This window comes from Panthera onca, chromosome C1 (genome assembly GCF_046562875.1).
Source record: "Panthera onca isolate mPanOnc1 chromosome C1, mPanOnc1 haplotype 2, whole genome shotgun sequence".
Lineage (NCBI taxonomy): Eukaryota > Metazoa > Chordata > Mammalia > Carnivora > Felidae > Panthera > Panthera onca.
This window is the reverse complement of record NC_138346.1, coordinates 63,865,312-63,882,181: the sequence shown is the minus strand read 5'-3', so window position 1 is coordinate 63,882,181 and position 16,870 is coordinate 63,865,312. Positions and strand designations below refer to the sequence as shown.

Sequence of the window (16,870 nt, the reverse complement as noted above, 5' to 3'; positions counted from 1 at the left end):
GAAATACCAGTGCTTGTGTCCCATCACCAGAAAGTTAATTTGCCTGGGGTAGGACAAAGGTAGGGCATTTTCCAAAAATATCCAGAAAGATTTTAATGGGCAGTCAAAGCATTTCCTCCAAGGGCAGCAACAGAGGCTGGGGGCGGGAGGTGGGGGTGGGGGGAGCACCTAGGGAGGCTGGATCCCCATGACAATGGCGCTGTTGAATGATGGGGCAGGACTCCCAAGAGAAATCCAAGGACTCCAAGAGATATCCTTTGAAGATGGTTCCTAGTGAGGAGGCTGAGATGAGAGAAGACAAGGATCTGAATGGTAAAAGAACAAACACTTGACTTACTTTCACCCTCCGCCGCCGAGTGGGGGCGCTTCATTGCTTTCTGGGGACCCTGGAACGCTTCAACCTCTGGGTCTTTCTGAGCTGTCTGCCCTTCTGTGTATTCCCAATCTACATGTTTGTTTGGGTGTTTGAGTGCTTCCCTCATATTTCTGCTGAACACTTTTGTTTTCAATAAACCATTTTCCTGATTGGTCAAAAGCCCTTTAAAGTTGATTTTTATCTTTCTGTCGCAGGAGTGATTCCCTGACTCAATTGTATTCCCTTGTCCATAAAAATATGACTCATTCTTAACACAGTTCTATTACCCAGGTGACCTCTGTGTCTGCTTTCTTGCCTTATAGTCAAAAGCCAATACGTTTCCTTGCAGATTTCATGTATTTCATGTATTTCCTTCTCTATTCCTTATATACCATATCATTCTCTCTGCTAAAAGAGAAATATCAAAATATTTTTAGTTAAAAGTCTGCAATCAGAAAATAACCTATCATAACATATAAATTTTTCATGCCCAGATATTTACCCATACGTTTTTCTCTAAGACCCAATAAAATAGTCAAAGAGCCACAGTCTATTTTATATTAAAATGCATGGCTCTAAGGGCTATTTGACATGCAGTAATTATTTGCGTAGTCTTCTAGCCAAGCATAGAAATTGCCAATGTCTCTGCCCTTGAAGGAAATGAACTGTGCAAAAAATTTCAAGCAAACATGATCCAACTGTGTACACAAAAGGGAGATTGCATAAGAAATTCATTGTGTCTCCACCCAAATTTCCCCTCGACTTGCCACAGATCAGCATGTACTTCACCTCTTTGGCACCAATTAAGATCATCAACACATGAGCTTTTCAGCAGAGGAGGACTGATGTACCCTCTCACAGATGGCCAGCATCACATGTTACAGTAATGGCCAGATACGCCACATGGGTAGTGTATAAAAACGGTGGGACTCAGAGCACTTCACCTCCGATTGCTCTATGTTTAGAATTGCCTCTCTTTCAAGATGGATTTCCTTCATAGGAATGGAGTGCTCGTTATTCAGCATTTGCAGAAGGACTACCGAGCTTACTACAATTTTCTAAATTTTATGTCCAATGTTGGTGATCCCCGGAATATCTTTTCTATTTATTTTCCACTTTGGTTTCAACTTAATCAGACAGTTGGAACCAAGATGATATGGGTAGCAGTCATTGGGGATTGGTTCAATCTTATTTTTAAATGGTAAGCCTTCTGTTTTCTTTCATTTTTTGTAAATCTTATTCTTAAATTTGTAGCTTTGGCTTAATGATCACATTTCAGATGTGTGTAGTTTCTACTTAGAAAATCTTTCAAACATGCCAATTGACTTGAAACACTTATTCATAAATAGAACTTACAAAAAGCATAGAAACGTATACTTGATCGGACTTAAAAGTAAATTCCAAACCCTGTAACACATATGTTGTGATTAAACAAGAGGTTAGTTAAATGAACAGCACCATAATGAACAGATTGATAATTCCAGGGACCACCCAGTCTAAGAATCCAAAGCACCCACAGAAGTTTTCTTACAAGGAAAAAAGTCCCCGTTTTTACTGGAAACTAGGATGCCAAAGCTCCAAATGACTGTCATCCTCTGTAATAAGAGACAGACCAGAACCCAGTCTCTTAATCATGAACTTTCCCCATCAACCCTCTGCTTGAGTAATTTTTATAGGAGAGAATAACTAATCTCCGGTTAAGCAATAGTTGTGTGTTTAAATATGTATGCATATTTGTATTTCTTTAAATACAGGATATTGTTCGGTCATCGGCCTTACTGGTGGGTCCAAGAAACTCAGATTTACCCAAATCATTCAAGTTCATGCCTCGAACAGTTCCCCACTACATGTGAAACAGGTCCAGGTAAGCAATTATAGCAGCCTCGAGTTACTAAAGATATTCCAACAGAGAGTCATTATGTATGATTATTATCTAATAACTATATGATATTATATAGGTATTAAAGAAAATGTCATTAGTAAGGATACTAAAAGTCCATAAGCATAACAATTGCTAATGAAAAGGAAAGCTTTGTGAACAATCATTTTGTTATTTGTAAAAGGGTAAGTTGGGAGACTACTTTCTAAATGATTTTATATTTGGCATTTATTTCTGGGAAGAATGTAATGGTTTGGTTCTAAAACAAACAAAAAAGTTAGCTAGAAGAAATTGCCAAAGAACTATATTAAAATTCTAGAAATGTTGACTTGTCTGTTGCTGAGCAACTTTCAAAGTTATTATGGATCTTTTGAGAATCTCATGAATGAGGTAAGGACTTCCTGGTTTTACTACTGCCAGTAGAGATTATTTCTAATCATAGACTTTTTTCTTTCAAATTTCTTTTTTTCTCTTGTATATATAGAATATAAATAGACTTCTTGGGCCACTTCCTTTTATAAGTAAGATTCTGTATGAGTGTAAAATATTTACTATGAAAATTGAGTTTAAGTTTTGAAAAGGTTTTTAAAATATATATTAAGGTAAAATTACATGTTGTTTTAATTTATAAGAATGTGTGACATACCTTACCACAGTTTGTTACATAGCATAAAATTCTTTCCATCTGACATCCTGAAACTCATGCTGAATATAGTCAATGTGTAAGTTCCTAATGAGTTCTCTGAATATCTTCTTTCTTGCTCCCATAAAAGTACACATCCATCTGTTATATTATTTATCACACTGTACTGTAATTAATTTGGCTCCTCCAATAGGCTATGCATTCCATCAGGACAGAAATGATGTATATTTTTTCTTTGTGAAACCAACGTTGGATGGACAGATGGATGGATGGACAGACGGACGGATGGATGGATAACATTTGAGACAATTGAAATGCTACTTTGGTTTATCCCAGAATTTCCCAGTGTGTGTTCTATCTCACAAAACATTTTCTGGAAAAAAAAAAAAAAAAAGGAATAGTGCATTCTATATTCACTCCCTAAAGATTTACAGCTCATGTAAGCGTGTAAAAGGCTCTGAAAAATCCGGTATAAGATATAGCTTTGAAAGAACTAGATCTATAAGAAATAGATTGTCTTTTTTAATGTAGTGGTTTTCAAAGAGGCGTGTTTAATCTGAATAAATCTCCACTTGATAAAAACTCATGGTGAACATCAAAGTGATCTTTTAAAAAATCAAGCAGCATGGGAAAGACATTCTGGGAGCAAAAAGGCTGCCAGGCTTCGTGTGTCACGACTGATGCCCTTTACAGCTTCCCTGGTCCATTTGATGACAAAGACACCTTTTGCAGTGGCCAGACACAAGATAGGCACTGAGGTATCTGCTAGTTTATAGCAGTTAATTGTAAGTCAGTTGGTAAACCAGAACATAGTAATGATACCCTTCAGATGTTTTCAGCCCAAAGAAAATAAATGGATTCCAGATCCAACACAAGTACTTTAATTTTCTCAACAATTAAAAACAACTAGCCATGAAAAATAAGCAGGGATGTGGCAGATTTGGGTGTAACAGCTCAAGTTCTTAATTAGCCTTGAACATTTTGATTTCTAGAATTTGATGAACTTGAAAAATCTGAAAAAAAAAATTCTTGAAATAGTGTTTTGAGGCTCAATTTGACTCAACTTCTTTTATTTCTACCTATTCTTAAACATTACATATAGCCTGTGGGTTTTTTTTTTTTTTTTTCCTGAGTTGTTTGTAACTTTCATGGCTAATATGCTATTCTGTGGTCTACTTCTAATACTGATACGCTATTAACCACCTTTCAAATGGATCAGCACTTTGTTGTTGCAGGAAGTCCATCTGGCCATGCAATGGGCTCATCATGTGTCTGGTATGTCATGGTAACAGCTGCCCTGAGCCACACTGTCAGTCGGATGGATAAGTCGTCTACCACTCTGCACAGGTCAGCTTTGCTCCAGTGTCTGTACCACTGGAATGTGAATACAGAAAGTCTTGAATACAGAAAGGCTTTTTAAAACATTTCCTTTGGCATATTTTTAGTTGTTGAAATGTGCTTATCCTATCTATCATAGCCAAAATAGCAAAATGAATAGAAAGTTAATATTTTGCTTTAAGGTAATCTACTCTTTGGCTCAGAGCTATTGCCACATTGGTTGGAAATGTTTAATTGACTAATGGCTTGCTGGAAGTGCCTTTGGGTTTCCATAATACATTATCACTTTAGTAGCTCGTAAATAAGCCATCTAAAATTATATAAGGAAGTATTTTTGCATGCACATTCCCTTGCTTTAAGATTAACAAGAAGTTTTGAGAATCATCATTACCTTTGAATGTATCAGTTCAGAAAAATTACGTTTTCTTCTTTGAATAGCCAACATTTTTGACATCAATAACATATTCTAGCTTAAAAGACTATTCAACCTGTTTAATTAAAAACATTCTAAAGGCAAACTTAAATTTGAATGTTAGTAGATTTAATGTTAATAGAATCATAATGTTTAGAAAGGCCTACAACTTTAAGATTATTCATAATTCTAATAGGAATTGGGATGTTTCCTTCTCTTCTCTCCTGAAATACTTTTAACTATCATTAAAACAATCCTGGGCATCACTTGAATCATAAATTATTAGGCTACTGAGATAAGATTTTTCAGTTAATTGCTTAAGAATACTATAACATATACCATCATGTTAAAGTTCTTCTAAAATAAAAAATTTCCAGGGTGCCTGGGTGGCTCAGTCGGTTGAACATCTGACTCTTGATTTCAGCTCAGGTCATGAACTCATGGCTTCATGAGTTCGAGCCCACATCGGGCTCTGTGCTGACAGTGTGGAGCCTGCTTGGGATTCTCTCTCTCTCTCTCTCTCTCTCTCTCTCACTCTCTCTCTCTCTGCCTCTCCTCCACTCATGCTGTCTCTGTTTCTCTTAAATTAAATAAACATTTAAAAATGAAAAAAATAAAATTAAAAAATTCCAAGATCTATTGCACATTCCACTTTTAAAGTAGTATTGGACAATAAAAGAAACAAACCACCAAAGAGATTTGGGTATTTTCAAAGTTTCTTTTAGTGAGACTGCAACTTGTATGCCTTAAGGTGTTTATTATCCAACTGCAAACAACAACAGTAAAGCATTGTAATGAAAAGAAATTAACATTTTCTATCCATGGACAAGTTTTCAAAATAGGAATCTTAACAAGCCTCACCTTTTCTCTGTAGTTCATTTCTTCCTCAAATTTCCAAACCTTAAAAAACCTTTCTTTCAAAAAAAATTCTATGATTCTCTTTAGATTTTTATAACTGTAACATTTCCTTTGTCCATCAATATTTATTGAGTGCCTATTCTTTACCGTAATATTACCAAATTTCTGTTTATTCTTCTTCCCTATGGATAACTCCTGCTTACCTCCTCTTGGAAAGTCTCATTTCTTTCTATTTAGTTTTTTCCATAACCAGTCTGGTCCAATTATCCGGAACAAACATTTGGGAGCAAAACCCCAAGGATTCCTATAACTGAATATTGCTAATTCTTTATTAAAATGATGAGCTTGGACTTCAATATTTTTGTAAGCTTTATTGCACATTGCTACTTCTAAGCTAAAGTATATAATGTTTAGGTCAATTCCCTTGTCTCTTATTTTCTATATGTGAAAAAACAAGGAATCAGGACTCTTGAGAGTCTGTGAAATTGAACCAAATGAAAATTTGCCCCTGATGAAATGCTTGTATGATTTTCATCAGAGTGGCAGTGGACTCTCCAGTGAATTTTCTTCAGAGAAAAACATGTTGAGAGGATAAAGGTGAAGCACATACCACAGAGAGTAAAAATGTATAGGATCCTTTCTAGGTCTTCCTGGATATTAATAATTCCCCCCAAACTTGAATTTACCATACTCCTTTAAAATAATTATCCGGGTATCAAATTATCTTCCTTTTAGAGCATTTATTAAAATCTCAGGATATCGCACTGGTCAAGTTTAATGCATTGCTAAATTTTAGGAACCTCTGTTAAAACTTTTCAAATCTTACAAAGCACATGGAAACATTTTGGGGAGAGAAAAGTCTCTAGAATCATAATGTTATATCACAGTTAGAAGAGTCCTCTGAGAAAGATCATCTGGTGTCACCCCCTTAATTTTATGAGTGATACAATTTCTCTACTTTTTACGCTTATATCTATTCTTCCATCGTAGACTGACCTGGTCATTTCTTTGGAGTCTTTTTTGGTTGATTCAAATCAGTGTCTGCATCTCCAGAGTATTCATAGCAACACATTTTCCTCATCAAGCTATTCTTGGAGTAATTGGTGGTAAATATGATCACTTACCTTTAGTTGTATCCTTGGAAAGCTTTAGTGTCATTTGTTTTATGTTGTTAGATTCTCCCTGGTAGGTAGTATCCCAGTCTCAGGTAATTCTGTCAAGCCACTGATAGTAAATGCTACCCTGGGAGCGTAAGCAGTTCAACACACCTCTCAAATCCTTCATGTACACAATGGCACAGTCTCAATCGATGGCATTAGCACATAACCTGCAGGGAGATGGGGCTTCTCTGAAGTGTGGCCAGGGCCACGTCTAACTCCCAAGCCTTCACCTCAGACAGCCTGCTCGTGTCTTGGTTCGGGGGACTTCATAATGGCCCTCCAGCCTGCACACTATGCCACTGTCTTTGATACACCTGAAGTGATTATTACATGACCATGGACTTCATTTAGCAGCTGCTTTGTATTCCTGAAGCGGCACTCCCCATGACTGAGTTTCCCCCACGTACCTTTTAAAGGCTCTGTAGTTAATTGGCTATGGCAATTGAAATATTAATTGCAAGTACCCAAATCAGTGCTCTGCCTATGTAGTATTTGTCTCCCAGTGCCACAGATTCCTGAGTGATCCACCTGGGCTAACAGGGATGGTTGAAAAGACCATGTGGGCAAGTGTGTGTTTTTATTTAAGAAAGGGGCTTTGGAAAATGGATAGAACCTAGACGTCTAAAGACTTTCATCATGAAGACAGTGGTAAATTCTTTAATGCAGAGAGGGATGATTCCTGAGGGGCTTGAGGGCTCATGGTCATCTTCAGTGTCTTTTTCTGATCCTCAGGCATGCTTGTGGCAGAGGCCTTTGAGCATACTCCAGGCATCCAAACAGCCAGTCTGAGCACATACCTGAAGACCAACCTCTTCCTCTTTCTGTTTGCACTGGGCTTTTACCTGCTTCTCAGACTGCTTGACATTGACCTGCTGTGGTCTGTGCCCATAGCCAAGAAGTGGTGTGCCAACCCGGACTGGATCCACATTGACACCACACCTTTTGCCGGACTCATGAGAAACCTTGGGGTGCTCTTTGGCTTGGGCTTTGCAATCAACTCAGAGATGTTCCTTAGGAGCTGCCGAGGGGAAAATGGCTACAAGCTGAGCTTTCGGCTGCTTTGTGCTGTGGTCTCGTTGATCACACTGCAGCTCTACCATTTCATCAAGATCCCCACTCATGCAGAGCATTTATTTTATGTGCTGTCTTTCTGTAAAAGTGCATCCATCCCACTGACTGTGGTTGCTCTGATTCCCTACTGTATTCATATGTTAATGAAACCAGGTGAAAAGAAGATTAATTAGAGTTGTACAGGGAGTTAGTGCTCTGTGGCCCCAGCCTGACACTCCTGTTCCATCCTCCAGCAGAACCACGGGCAGGCAGAGACTGGAGGCTTCCAAGCAGAGGTCACAAAATGGCAGCCACTGGCCCCATCCCACTATACCTATGTTTAGTTTGGCCTTCACAGTGGTCTCCCCCCACCCCAATTTAAATTAGTTGCCAACATTTGAAAACCAGAATATTTGGTATAAAAATCTGAACTGTGTTTTCTTGAAAAATCTGACAATATGGCACCTCAGGACCTGCATTCCCTCCTGGAAACAATCTACTGTTATTGACTGTCCCTAGTAAGAAGCAGCATTCTCTATTTTCTCACAGTCTTTAGCACCCCAACAGGAGCCTCAGTATCAGTTGTCATTACTATAAGAAGGTCAGGATGCTTATGGTTCCTGTGGGCATTTTAGTGGGAGCCCCCTCAAATCCAATCCCTTCAGTTTTCAGATAAGGAGAGGGAAATTCATTCAGGAGAAAAAACTTGCTGTTGTCACACCACTGTCAGAACAGGAATTAGAACCCAAGTCTTCTGACATATATTTCCATTACACTGTTTTGTTTCTTCATTTTTAAGAAGTAAAAATCTGTAAGAGTGAATGCTTCTGTGATGATTGCCATGTAAATCAGCTGTTTTTCCAGAAATGCCATTAAAATGCCACAACCGGTTTGACTCACACCATACAGGGTGTTGATGGGGCCAGCGATGGGTCTAGATGTGGCTGCATATCCAGGGGAAAGGGGTCAGGTTACTGTATAGACTTGAACCTCTGCTTAACTCCTGGTCTCTTTTTGCAGTAGTGCTTTCCAGTGTCAATAAATGCTGAAGATGCTCTGCTCAGAACATTATTTACCAGTCTTTCAAAACCAAGAAAATCAAGTCCTTTCCTCAAGGTCATGCTCCAACCCAAGAAAACTATTAATTGCATCTATCTATTCGGGTTAATCTCTATGTATCCTGAGCTGTGATGAAAAATCTATAGCTTTACTTTAGAGAATTATTATTGAAAGAATATTAATATTATACTGAGAATTTCTCAATAAGAGTTTTATCCCCCTTTTTCCTTTCATTGTGTCCAGTAATTCTGGACTTTAAATTCATAGGTATGTCATTCCAATCAGGTACATTTTGAGTCAGACTTTGCTACACAACTCAATTGCCTGTGGTCCACTACAGTGTTTTATGTAACTCTACTCAAAAATATAAATACGTGAATTATTTCAGATGATATAATAAACTGTCCATAAGTATTTATGAAAACTTAACAGTTCAAGTAAGTACTAGTTGGCAAAACATTAGTTGAGGGTAACAAAAACTCGAAAAATCAAAGATTTTCCTCGAAAGGAAATTATTGTTTCCTCCTGTAAATGTATTTATAGAGTATATGCTGTTGCTTTTACAAAACACACATAAAAGTTTTGGGTTTTTTTAATGTTTATTTATTTTTGAGAAAGAGAGAGACAGAGAGTAAGCAGGGAAGAGACAGAGAGAGAGGGAGACACAAATCTGAAGCAGGCTCCGGGCTCTGAGCTGTCAGCACAGAGCCCGACACTGGGCTTGAACTCACGAACCATGAGCTCATGACCTGAGCTGAAGTCAGATGCTTAAGTGACTGAACCACCCAGGTGCCTCACAGCTTTGTTTTTAAAGGTAATTGAACTTGGTTTCAGTGGTCAGGTGATTCCTAAGCAAGAAGCTGAGGGATGAAGAAAGATCATCTTAAGAATGAAATTTGTCTCGTGTTGAAGGGACATTCGGGGTGAAAGAGAAAAGAATGGTTCTTAAGGTAATGACTTCTGGTTGTTGGTTCAAGCCCCTCTGCCCCAGTGTTGCCCTTAGAAGTTCATTTCAGTCCTTTGACCCTTTTCAATACGTGTGTCTCATCCAGTACTCTCCTGCACTTGCCAAAGAGCTCACTGCTCTCAGGACCCCTTTGTCAAAGTTTCATTTGAGATTAATAATGTTAGTTTGGAGGAATCTTCCATCCCAACACAGTCTCAGACTGCTTCTCACCAAGCCTGGGGAAAACTGGGGCATTAACAGCCAGGGGCTGCTGCTCCAATGCTCACTCCACCATACATCCCTCCTCGGTTCCCAGAGAGAAGCGCTCCCCAGGCACCCGTAGTGAGCGCCCTCTGTTGGGTGACACTTGACCCTCAGAAGGGGAATAGGATGAGGTGTGGGTTCATTTTCTATAATTAATCGCCAACAAATCCACCCTATCTGCCATCAAGGCTGAAAGTCCCCATGTGATGAGATTTCCCTTTTTACTCTAGTTGAAGTCTCCTGGAGGGATCCATATGGTGGCAAATTGCTTCTGCAATGGAAACTGCTTAGGCAGCAAGAGGAACAGCTTCTCACAGCCTTGGAGAAAATGCCTCCCTTTAATAATGATGGAAAAGACTCTTCTGCTTCCAATTTATTTGCTAAACGTAAGTGGAATTGAGCTCATTTGACTCACTGTTACTATATCCATATATTCAAAATGTCTACACATCTACATATTCAGGAGAAAAATGTCAATATTATGAGCTCTCAGGATGAGAAAATCAAGACAAGCGACTTGAGAGACTGCCCAATCAAACACACATTTGAAAAGAGAAGCCAAGTAATTTATTATTGCCGAAACTAGCTTTCAAGATGAGTGTTGAATCCCTTTTCTCTGACAACCTATTGATTGGACATCTGCATTAGGTTAAATTGGGCCTTCTCTAGATCTATTTCAGTATAACAGAAGAGAGAGTTTTAAAAATGCATTATAAGATGCCCTTGAAAGTTATATCTGTAAATAAATGCTTTATATTTATTCACAATCTGTAAATAAATTCAAGATCAAATTGGTACATACAGATACAAAAAACCTTGGTATAAGAAAAAGTCAAAGACTTGGTTTTAAAATGTGACTCTTAAGTATTGTAAAACCATACATTCTAGCACTCTTCAACTGAACTTTTTACAATAGTGGGAAGCCACTAGCCACGTGTGGCTCTTGGGCTTTTGAAATGCAGCTAATGTGACACAGGAACTGCATTTCAAAATTGTATTTACTTTTATTTTTGTTTTTGTTTTTTTTAACATTTATTTAGTTTTGAGAGACAAAGAGAGCATGAGCCGGGAGAAGCAGAGAGAGGAGACACAGAATCTGAAGCAGGCTCCAGGCTCTGAACTGTCAGCACAGAGCCTGACATGGGGCTCAAGCCCACAGACAAGATCACGACCTGAGTCAAAGTCAGCCACTTAACCGACTGAGCCACCCAGGCGCCCCTGTATTTACTTTTAATTAACTTAAACTTAAATAGTCATGTGTGTGTCTAGTGGCTACTGAATTGGACAGCACAGATCAAGTCCTATAGTGCTTTTCCTTAAAGAAAAAAAAAAAGGTATTTTTTATATTGTCACCTGCACTACAGTTCTGTGTGGGACAACATGAATGGTATCTGCTTTATTTTACATGAAGAAAGTGAAGCATCAGTGATTTGCTTACATAACATACACAAGGTATGTTTACCCTAGCCCAGAGATCTTTGATTTCATTTGAGATTATGGATGTTAATAACATGCATGTTAATTTCCAGACGAAAATAATCATAGTTACTGTTAACAAGGTATAAGACATGTATAGTGACAGGGAAATTCTAATTCCGAACCTTCCACATTAAAAAAAATTAACTTGTGTGGTAACTGGCACTAAACATTTCTGGGGCTGGGAGAACTCGAGTGACTATAAAAAGTTAACAGTAGGCTCTGCTGCATGTCCCAGCGAGACCTAAGATTCCCTCTCTGTGCAGCATCCTTCTCTCTCACTCTGTCCTGCAAGCTCTAGTCACCCTGGTCTCCCTAGACTCTTAGCTCTCAGTTGCCTCAAATCAGGAGGTCTAGTTCCCTCTTGCTACACGGTGTCCTGGAACCCTCTAAGGGCCACTAGGCTGGATAGAGTTTTATCCAATATTTACGACCTCATCCTGAAGTTTGGATGACTCTCTGACCAAGTTTTCCTGCTTGTCTGGGTCTACCACACCTGTATGTTGGACACCAGTACTTCTGTGTATATTCAGAAACTGTTCAAAAAAGGATACCTAGTGTCCAATTGCACCTGTGGATTTTGCCCTCATTGAATGACTGTTGTGGCCACTTTGGACATTGCAAATCGCTTTCTGAATGAATACATGGACCTCAGTGCTGCCAAGAAACTAAGGCGGCATTTTGGGGCTCCTGGGTGGCTCAGTTAAGTGTCCGACTTCGGCTCAGGTCACAATCCCACAGCTTGTGAGTTCGAGCCCTGCATCGGGCTCTGGGCTGACAGTTCGCAGCCTGGAGCCTGCTTCAGATTCTGGGTCTCCCTCTCTCTCTCTGCCCCTCCCCACTCACACTGTCTCTCTCTCTCAAAAAATAAACATTAAAAAAATTTTAAAAAAACACTAAGGTGGCCTTTAAAAATTTTCCTCCCCCCACCCCTTACCTTTAATGCTTTGTGATGGTGATTTCACACTGAAGGTCATATGGTGGTGCCACTTGTTAACTTAAAAAAAAAAGACATATTTTCTTTTTCTTAAAAAGAATTATTAGCAGCAGGAGAGGTCTATAAGAAGCAACAATCCTGGAAACTTCTGCCAAATGACAGCAACTTATGGGAAAATTCTAGGAATTAGAAGTGCTTCTCTTTTGCTCTGCAAAGGACAAGTGCAGTCCGAGTCAGAATTGAGGCTGGTTTGGTGTGGCGTACTAATTACCATCTTTGCTCGTCTTTGATGGAGATCACAGTAATGACGCGGGAGGAATCCCAGTGCATTTCTTTTGGCAGCACCAAAGTGATTGCTCTCAAGGAGGGAGAAAATTCAAAGACTGAGGTTATGAAGGTTAGAGTAAAGCCGATTAATTATTTTCTGTTTTGAATTTTGAAATTTCTTAGAACCATTTCTTTTCTTCTAACGTTCTGCCGTGCGATACTGAAAAGAATCTGTCTTCAGTTCAAAAACTGTGATATCTCCCGAAGAACACTGTGTCTGAAGGAACTGCCAGGCCCCGGGTGGTAATGACTGAAGGGCGGCAGCCGTGGTCCTGCCGGTGGGGTTTAGGGCACAAAGCAGGGCCTGCAAAAAGGAGCATTCGCTCTGGCAGCACCTCGGCCCATTGCCAGTTCTGGCTCAGAGCAGAAAGCACTTCCATGGGACAATCTGCATACCCTGCGGGAGCGGCAGGCCATATGTGTGCCTGGAAAAGAAAGCCAGAACTAATTAAGATGAAGTGCTTCTTTCCTCCTCTAGCTGTCACCTGCCCTTGCACATCAGTTGGGGCAATCACATTCTGACTTTTCCCTGGATTCACCGTGTGTCTTATGAACAGTAGCGGCCAGATTGTCTTCCTTGCTCACACATTCTGCCATTAATGGAAGGGCTTTCTAAAGGTGGTCATTGTATTTACATATCAATGCCTTTCACAGACACCACCCTTGCCCTGAAGCTCAATAATTCCACATTAAAAGCATCTGGGCCTTGCGATTTCTTTCTTCTATGGAATCATTCTCAACTCTGCCTTTTTATGATTCTTTGAATGAAAGAAATTGGAGAGGTGTTGCTAGCTTTCCATATGAAGTTTGCATTGACTTAACAAAGGGAGAGGAAATGTTCCTGTCTGAGTTTGGGAGATTTTATTGTGCACCTTATTTTTTTAGCACTGAAATGTTGATGCCCTGCTCATGCTGGCCGATCGAGAGGCAGTGCCACACATCCCTAGGTGGATCCCAAAGGGTGTCAGAACACAGCGGGGTACGTGCTAGCAAATTCAAAGACAAAGAGATGTATGAAAGACTGAGGAGTTTGGCAGCAAGCTCACTGGACTGGAGCCACTGGACCTACATTCTAGTCCAGTCTAGTGAGTCTCCACATCTAACCACTATGATGCCAGGAGGCCAGTGAACGTTGGAGGCCTCAGTTGAGTACTTTCTCAAGTGAGGGGCTTAAAATGGGCTTAGAAGGGAAGGTTCGTGTATTCCAACCCTGACATTCTGCAACTCTCAGGGTCTCATTCAGTCAAGATGGAAGAAGAGCCGGAGCGTATTAAATTTACTTATATGCAATGAACAAGGCTGTAAATTCTAAAAATTACTGCATTTTTAATTTGCTGCTTTAATAAACAAATTTGGATTTGTGTAATACATTTCTGTCTTTAAAACAATCTACTCCAATTAGAATCCGATTTTTATAGCTATGAAAAAGAGATCCTGGAGACATGAAATAATTTAACTGATGCTACTGGGCAAAATTATTAACATGAGAATATTCAGACTTCCTACTCACCTAGCTTACAGAGGAGATCCTATAATAAAATTACCAGCTCCATTTCTCCTTCCTCAACATCCTAATGAGGAAATTTTTCTTGCCGGAAGAGATACTAAGGGGATATGTGTAATAACAGGCTGAGTGAAAAGAAGCAAAGGAGGAGGGAAGTTTGCTTCGTGGGAGAGGGATTGGAGGTGCTTAACCAACTGTGCTGTGTGGGGAAAGTGACTAGAAGCTTGAAATAGCATTTTAGTAGGTTTGTTGAGGACTAATTATGGCTCCCTCAAAGATGTAAAGACGAAATTTACTTTTTAACTCTTTGTGGCTGTTGAAATGTGCTTCTTGAATGTAACACCATTTTAACACCAAATTATGTGGTAGCAAGATTTTTGAGGACTACCATGCTAAATGAAAATTAGAGATCCCTTTCCAAACAGCTTCTAAGATTGCCTCAAGTTCAAACAGGACCCCTTTTGTTCATGCTTTTATTTTCTCTTGAATCCCCCTGCCTACCCACCTGACAAACACTAAGTGCCTTTAGGTGCTAGAGATGCATGGGTGAGTTCAACACAGAACCTTCCCTGCCAGAGATCCCAAGGTTCCAGGCTCGCCTGACGCAGCTCTGGGTGGGTGGACACCAGTGGATGCCATTGGTCTGTGGGCTTGGAAGAATTGGGTGGAGACTTTATCTAGCTACAAATTAGACGGCAACTTTATTCCCCATCTCTTCTAACCCATCCTATTTCAAATTCATCCTCTTCTTGAATCACTTTCTTTTCCCTGGCTTTATTCTGCCAATAGATCCAGATCATTCCCAGGCTAACAACAATTTCGTCATATGAGAGGATGAGAAATCATGACCCACAAAACACCAGCTCTCTAAGTAAAAGCCCACTTCACTTGTAAAAGCATTAATAAAGCAGGGTACGTGGAATGTTCCCAGAAAACCACTAGAATGAGCTGCAAGGATTTCCTTTCAGTGTTATCTCCTTTTCATAGCAGTGACATTTGAAAGAAGACTGTGATTAATTCTTTCTTCAACTGATGTTTTGGAATACCTCTAGATATCAAGGTCATATTTTAAGGTCATTTAAGTACACATCAATACTTCAACATGGCATTATTTATACTTACATTTCAGTATTTTTTTTTTGTTAACAAAAATATCTATAACAATAGTATCTATCTATTAAGATTGTGTTCATCGGGAAGCCTGTGGCTCAGTTGGTTGGGCGTCTGATTTTGGCTCACGTCATGATCTTGCCATTCATGCGTTGGGGCATCACGTTGGGCTCTCTGATGACAGCTTGGAGGCTGGAGTCTGCTTCAGATTCTGTCTCCGTCTCTGCCCCTCCCTGGCTCAAGTTCTGTCTCTCTCTCTCTCAAATATAAATAAACATTTTAAAAAAAATTTTAAAAAGATTGCGTTCATCGGTAATTAACAGCAACATCTACAACTACAAAAAAATACTTCAGTGGCTTAAACAAATGAGAGGTGTCTTCTTCACATGTAACAGGATGGCTGGAGGTAGGCGGCCCAGGCTGGAGTAGCTGCTCAAGGATGTCCAGGAATCAGGCTCAGTCTATTTTCTTGCTCTGCCATCCATGGTGTATGGCTTCTGACCAGATGACCACCACAGCATGGCTGCCGTGCCTCCAGGAAAGAAGAAATGAGGAAGGAAAACAGCCTTTCTTCAGCCTAGCCTTATTCTAGAAGGCTGTGTCTGTATTTCATTGATCAGAACAGTGTCATGGTCTCCCCTGGCCTCAAGGGAGTCTAGGAAGGGAGAGACTTGACTTTCCAACCTCTGTAGTAGAGGCAAGCAAGGGAAAAGGATGTAGAATTGGGTGTCAAGTAAGCCAGCCTGATACCTGCATGGTGACTTCTCCCATATATAACAATAAAAGCAACTTACCTGCTAACTGGTTTCACAATAACATACAAAAATTGTGAGGGCGCACTACTTTCTAAATTATAAAATGCTTCGTGAATGTTATCCCAGGGTATATTTAAATGATTAATCGAATTTTCATCTTCCAAGAAATTCTATTACGACATTGTGCATCTTTTAGTTTGATTCCATTCTTGATATATTAGAAATATGTACCCTCAACAAGTAAATTTGGAGTAGTTTCTTTCTTTCCTGTAATCATTCATAATAATTTTTGACATTTGTCTGGGTCACCTTGGGTGAACATTTCCCTTTCTATCTCCAGCCGTTGTGTTGTTCTCCAATTTATCTTTTTGTATCTGAGAGTAGGACCTGTACCTGAATTATACAAAGGATGGAACCGCAGATTCACCAGCTACATATTCTTCTTCCTTTTTCTACTGCACTTTCTGTCCTGGTGCTGATTTATTGGGTTGAGTAGCTGCATGCAGACAGCTACATGTCAGTCACGTGTATCCTGATTACTCATTATGAGCCTTAGGATGCCATACGACTCACTAATGAGCACATTATAATGCTGGCCAGTGCTAATTAGATGATAATCATGTGCACTGCTTTATTTACAGTCTATTCATTTAAATTAATTGGGCATTTAATTGAACACAGTGTGAAAGAAATTGGAATTGGGTTTTAAAGTTTGTTTAAGTTATTTTCATCTCCCACCTCTTATAGGCAGGTGACATTATTCACTTGATCTGGAAATTCAGAGCAAATACAAATGG

At 39.5% G+C, this 16,870-nt stretch overlaps 1 protein-coding gene across 2 annotated transcripts; it reads left to right on the top strand.

The window, feature by feature from the left end:
* Positions 1-1,338: 1,338 nt before the first annotated feature.
* Positions 1,339-7,889, top strand: G6PC2 (glucose-6-phosphatase catalytic subunit 2). Of its 2 annotated transcripts, XM_060622244.1 has the most exons (5): positions 1,339-1,556; positions 2,110-2,219; positions 4,113-4,224; positions 6,476-6,591; positions 7,378-7,889. In XM_060622244.1, the coding sequence occupies exons 1-5, from the start codon at positions 1,339-1,341 to the stop codon at positions 7,887-7,889; spliced, it is 1,068 nt and encodes a 355-aa protein (XP_060478227.1). The 2 variants fall into 2 exon arrangements, with proteins under 2 accessions (XP_060478227.1, XP_060478228.1); XM_060622245.1 differs by lacking the exon at positions 6,476-6,591 and having other exon boundaries at positions 7,378-7,402.
* Positions 7,890-16,870: the final 8,981 nt, after the last annotated feature.

Excerpts from the sequence above, each read along its gene's own strand:
- G6PC2 (XM_060622244.1), top strand. The coding sequence starts at position 1,339 with ATGGATTTCCTTCATAGGAATGGAGTGCTCGTTATTCAGCATTTGCAG. Across the intron at positions 4,225-6,475 it reads TCGTCTACCACTCTGCACAG|ACTGACCTGGTCATTTCTTT; the intron begins GTCAGCTTTGCT and ends CTTCCATCGTAG. Across the intron at positions 6,592-7,377 it reads TATTCTTGGAGTAATTGGTG|GCATGCTTGTGGCAGAGGCC; the intron begins GTAAATATGATC and ends TCTGATCCTCAG.